At 49.6% G+C, this 6000-nt stretch overlaps 1 protein-coding gene across 1 annotated transcript in view; it reads left to right on the forward strand.

The window, feature by feature from the left end:
* TTLL12 (tubulin tyrosine ligase like 12) overlaps window positions 1-5771 on the forward strand; it is a 100684-nt gene extending 94913 nt beyond the window's left edge. The window contains exons 13-14 of the mRNA XM_063928927.1: window positions 2621-2759; window positions 3918-5771. Coding sequence (XP_063784997.1) covers window positions 2621-2759; window positions 3918-4069 — 291 coding nt within the window. The 3' untranslated portion in view covers window positions 4070-5771. The remainder of the gene's footprint in view (window positions 1-2620; window positions 2760-3917) is intronic.
* Window positions 5772-6000: the final 229 nt, after the last annotated feature.

Raw genomic sequence — 6000 nt, forward strand, 5'->3', positions numbered from 1 at the left:
GCTACTGGTTCAGAGTCCCCATATACCTGATCGTCAGTATCCTGGATATCCACTTCCTGTATATCCTGCACATCTAACTCCGCCTCATCTAATTGAGGCATATCATCGTCAAAGTCCTGTAACACCGAGGCTAGCAATCTCTTTTTTGCAGCCTGTTGGGGGGGACTAAAGGACGGGGCTTGGGAAGGTATTACAGCCCTGGAAAGTCCTTCCACTGACTTTGCCAATGAGACTGCCCATGCAGGTTCTGGCACCGGTACCGGGACAAGCTGTCGGAACTGGGCCGCCTCTCTATCTTTCCGAGAGGCTTTAAGTTCCCCCGTCAGCAGGGACATCACCTCTGTGAGTTGTGTCGTCCATGTCGGGGCGCTCTGGGGTTCCGAGGAGGTCTGGGCTGATTGTTGTGATTCCTCATTTAAAACCTGACCCTGCTTTTGAGCTGCCTTGGAGCCTTTAGTGGCCATGGCAGCACCTAAACTTGATACCCTTCCCCCACAGTAAACAGCTATAGGCAGAATGGGAGGGAGGGGAGGGAAGCAGGGAAGAACGTAGCCACAGCAGCCTATCTGTCCTGCACGATACTGTGTGCAGTGACAGGCTGCAATAAACAAAACCTGTACCTTGCAGTGCCCCCGAGTGCCCCCCCTTCCCCACTGTAACTCTCTTGCCGTGACGCGTGGCCTCCGTCCCGCGCTGCTGAAGAACGGGTCCCCGGCGCGCTGTTACTTCCGGGCGCGCAGAGCGGGATTAAGCCCCGCCCCCCTCCTTGACGGCGCCAAATTTAAAACTGCAATGCGCGCCTATGTCGGATCCCTGTAGCGGCTCTGTGAGCCGCGCTGCCAGGGATCCGAGCAGCGAGGAGAGCGGGCGGCTGGCGGTCGGGCGGATGTGAGCGCGGCACAGCGCTTTTTTTTTTTTTTTTTTTTTTTTTTAGTGAATAAAAATAATAATAATAATCCGAGGAGGGGGGGGGGGGGGGTTGGGGGGGTGGTGGGTTGTCAGGGTGCTAAGAAACATCTTATCATGGGGCTGGGAACCCAGTGTATGCTATACGGAGCACCATACCATTAGGCTATGGGAGAAGCACTTCTGTAGTCACTGACAGTCTAGTTATAGCTAGAGAAGGAGCACTAACCCTCTAGTCTATAGAAGGGCTCTCAGCAAAAAACCCCTTGTCACCCCTTCAACCCATGCCTGGGTGGAGGGTATGCACACACTCACCTTTCAGGGGTGGCCCCGACACACTCCGCACGCAGCGGTGTCCGAATGGAGTGGCCGCGACACGCGCCGCACGCAGCGGTGTCCGACCATTTTTTATACTCACCGCTGCCTTGCTGCCGGAATCTTCTGCTGGATGGAGTGGCCGCGACACGCGCCGCACGCAGCGGTGTCCGCCAACTCAGGAGAGCTCAGTGTCTCCCTCAGCCGGGGCCCATCCCTAGCCGCACGCAGCTGCGATGGGACCCCGCCGGCAGCTCCCACGGTGCAGACTGGCAGTGGCAGAGCTGCCAGTCTGTGTGTGTATGTGAGAAAAAATAAAATAATAAAGAAAAAATAAAAATTTCTTCAGCTAAACCCAAGTGAACCAGCTCCCTTGGGCACTAAACTAAGACTGGCTTGGAGGGGAGATAGTAGGGGAGGAGCTAGCCACAGGGTTAGAATTTTGTTTAAAGTGCCAGCTCCCAATTACTGCCTACTATTCCCCATTGTAACTACGCTCCAGTGGCCCCTAGTGGATGAAGGAGAAAAATAATAAGATTCAGAAGTTATCATCTGGGCAGATTTATAAGAGCTGCGGATATAAAATGACTGTGACACAAGGATTCCGGGGTGCGGCCCCTCAGCGCTTTGCATAAAGAGGAAACAAAGGAATTCTCTCTCGAGCTGCGGTCTATAGCGATTCCACCTGTTCCCTGCTCACTTACTCCGCCAAGGTCCAACTAAAGTCATCACACGTTTCAGAAATGTTCCTTTGTGTGGTTATGCGGCTGCCCAGGGGGAAGTTTGGCGGCAATGAGAATAACCTCTTTTTACATGTTATACAGTATGCTACTCCAGTCTGTCTGTCCATATTCACTCCACAGACAGCCTCAGCCTACCAGCCTGAGGTCCTACAAAATCAGTAAAGGCACAATATAAAGACCACTTGGTATTAAGGGGTCGATTTACTAAGCCTTGGATGGAGAGAAAGTGGACGGAGAGGGGGTACATTTACTAAGCAGTGATAAGAGCGGAGAAGTGAGCCAGTGGAGAAGTTGCCCATGGCAACCAATCAGCACTGAAGTAACATCTATAATTTGCATACTATAAAATCATACAGAGCAGCTGATTGGTTGATGGGGCCACTTCTCCACTGGCTCACTTCTCCGCTCTTATCACTACTTAGTAAATATCCCCCTTAGTACCAGGCAATCAGCTCATAACTGCCATGTCACAGGCTGGGTTTGAAAAATGACAGTGAGGAGCTGATTGGCTGGTGCTTTATCTTCGTCCAAGGCTTAGTAAATAAATACCTAAGTAGCTTGTAGAGGGTTATCCTGTCAATAGTGATATATGATGCCCTGACTGCCACGTATTCTGTGTGCCCAGTGGGCTGATTCCAGCTTTCTGTCCTCACCAGGCCGAATTGTTCAAAACCTTTGGAGAACTCTTCAGAGCAGCTGCATCCAAGCCTGCTCCGCTTGGCATCGGTAACTACCCGTCGTCCCGTGCCATCTACGCCATTGACCTCATGCTGAAGTGGGACACTGATGGAGAAGGTAATATGCTGGGATTGCACTGTTCTACACTCACCTAGGGGCAGCTCATCCCGTGAGGTTTCATTCCTGTATGTGCATGCAGAGAGCCCACATATTGTAGGGCAGGAACCCCACCCTTCCTCTGTGTGTTATTAGTGGGGGGGAGGTATCAGACTTTTTTTAATGTGAAACAAGCGATCCTTTGTACGTTCAGCAAGCCATTTCTGATCCTAATTGCACTTTGCTCCCAAAGTACTTTTAAATGAGGATTTATATTCTGGCCTTAATGCGATTTAATTCCTGTTATGCCTCCGTTAGGATTCAAAGCTGCCTTTATAGGGGGCCGTTCATCGCAGCGATCAGGTCAGAAGTGCGCCGGCACCGCAATGCGCCGGCGCATGCCAGACAGCCGACGGCTGTCGTAGCCCAGCGATGGCCTCTGCCTGATTGACAGGCAAAGGCAGTCGCTGGGCTAGAGGGAGCGGCACGGCGGTGTTTGGCCGCCGTTTTGTGGGCACGGTCCGTGGCTAGACCATGCGGGGGGGAGGGGGCTGCATGACGTCACGCGCAGCCGCTGCGACCCGGGCAGATACGAGTAGCTCCCGGCCAGCACGCAGGAGCTGCGCTGGCCGGGAGCTACTACTGAAGTACAAAAGCATCGCCGTTGTGCGTTGCTTTTGTACTTCTGCGACGGAGCAGGTACCGACATGCGGGGCGGGCTAGCCCTGTGGCCCGCATGTCAGTGTGCCTGATCGTAACTGTGCTCGATCAACTCTGAATCACCCCCATAGTCGGTAGAGTATTTGCCGCGATATGCAGTTAATGGCGTTTTCTACTGCCGACACAGGTCCCGGCAATATGCGAGTTCCGGTACCCTACTAAATATATAATGGGGTCGCACCAACGGGAACGGGTTTAGCTACTTTTTACAAATAAAATGGGAAATCCCTTGAAGAATAATAGCTGCCATGAGAGATGCTGTATTTAATGACTTGGTAGTGCAATCAAGCTCTCTACCATTCATAATGTAATCTGGCCACTGGGTGGCGCTGCTTAGCTTTCAATAGCTGGTTTAAGATTAACACGATTCACCTTGCTGACACATGTCTCAAGCCTGCTCCCTTTCCTAGCAGTAAATAAATGCAAGCAAGTACATATTATTATTTATTCTCTTCACAGGTAAACGGGTGATGCAACCGCAGATTCTAGAAGTGAACTTCAACCCGGACTGCGCCAGGGCCTGTAAATACCACCCGTCCTTCTTCAACGATGTCTTTAGCACGCTGTTCCTAGATGAAACCAGCAATTGCCACATGACTGCCATCCTATAACTACATCCTGGCGTTTTGCAGAAAATGTGCTTCCTAGACTTTATACAACCAGCAATATCCAAATACAGGCTGTCACAGTCCTCTCTGTAGGTCATGTCTCCTATTACTGTATATATCGCTTTACTCTCCGCTTGGCAGATATAAATCCGAAAATATTATCTACCACTAAATATTCTTATTAGTACAGAAGGGCGGTGATCTATGGGCAATGTCTGCATTACCAGGTACAGTCCCAGCAGTGCTGATACCGTATCCATCTGTAAGAGGTCCTATTGACTATTGCACTAACCGTCTATTTACCCACACACCGCGATAAGGAGGAAGAACATACACCACCCTGACTTATACCTGGACCTACCATGAGTCCTTACTGTGCTTCAGCTGATTACCAGGTTGTTACGTCTCCCTAAAGTCCACCGCTTAATTATTATTTGCATAAAGGGGAACTCCACCCCTGGCAAACTCACAGTTTCCCAACATCTGCCATTACAGTCCAGGTTTTAAGGATATCCATGTTTGAGTCCAGATGGTTAAATCAAATTGACTGCGGTACTAACCAAGTCACTTTTGCTGAAGCATGGATATCCTTGAAACCTGGACTATAATGGCTGAGTTTGGGAAACTGTTCTAGGCGTTGGCGATGGGATCCGGTCTGAAAGTCGACACTAGGTCGACAATGTTTGAGTGGACCACTGACCACAGTGATGGAATGTCGACATGGTTCCTAGGTCACCATGGTCTATGTCGACAGTTCACAAGGTCGACATGAGTTGTTGTTTAAAAAAAATAAAAATCTTTTTATTAAATTTTTCATACGTAATGATCCATGTGGACTGCGATTGGGAATAGTAACCTGTGCGGAGCGCAGCGAGGCACCTTGCCCGAATCATGGCAAGCGAAGCGAGCCATGCGAGGGGACACGGTGCACTAATTCGGCTTCCCGGTCACTGTATGGAGTAAACGACACCAAAAAAAACGTTAAAAACTCATGTCGATCTTTTGAACTGTCGACATAGAACTTGTCGACCTAGTTCCTGTCGACCTTCAGTGGTCGACTCACATTGTCGACCTAGATAGTGTCGATTCTATGATCCACACCCATTGACGATCCCCCCTCAGGGTAGCAGAAATGTGGGATCCCTTTCCCTTTATTGTTACATCAATACAGCTACTTACATGCCTGTACTCTGCTAGCAGTTGGCAAAGCAGAGGAGTGTATAGACCCAAGGAGAGTGTCCGCAGAGGGAGGCACCTAAAGCCGGCTGAGTCTGTCCAACTCCGGTATAAGAGCTGGGATCCCATCACTCTGCTTCCTGGGAGAACCGTTCCCTTGGGTGGAGTTCTGCTCTCCGTTAAGGCATTGGGCTAATGTAATGTTATGTTGCAGGCTGGGGATCATCACAGCGGTGAGGGCATTTGAAGCGTACAAGAGCCAGAATGATCATCAAGGCTAGGAAACGGCCGTGGTGCATCTCTTTACGCCTCCTATACAGCAGTTATTTAAAATACCAAAAAGTAAAAAAAACAAAAGTTAACGATTTTCGCTTTGTTCCTCCTAGTGATCTTACACGCCTCAACACAACAATCTCTGCCTCTCCCACTCACACCTGCTTCTTGCTTCGTCCCAGCAAATACGCCAAGTTGTCCGCTTCTGTTTCCACTGCAGAATTTTTTTTTAAATAAAAGGAACTTGTTTGTTGTCTGTTCTGCTTTCCAGCTTATTGTGCAATCCTGGTTATACGTATAATCATATCATTGGGTTTGTATAATTGAAATGGACATAATTGGTTGTATACACTTACACGGCTTCTTGGAGGGGGGACCAGCGTTACTTTTGTACTTACCTGGCCTGTAATGAATGGGAGCAGCAGCATTTGGGTTACGGATTCAGCCGCACTTATAATTAGCCGCCGGCTGTAAATTATTTCAGA

This window comes from Pseudophryne corroboree, chromosome 6, assembly GCF_028390025.1.
Source record: "Pseudophryne corroboree isolate aPseCor3 chromosome 6, aPseCor3.hap2, whole genome shotgun sequence".
Taxonomy (NCBI): domain Eukaryota; kingdom Metazoa; phylum Chordata; class Amphibia; order Anura; family Myobatrachidae; genus Pseudophryne; species Pseudophryne corroboree.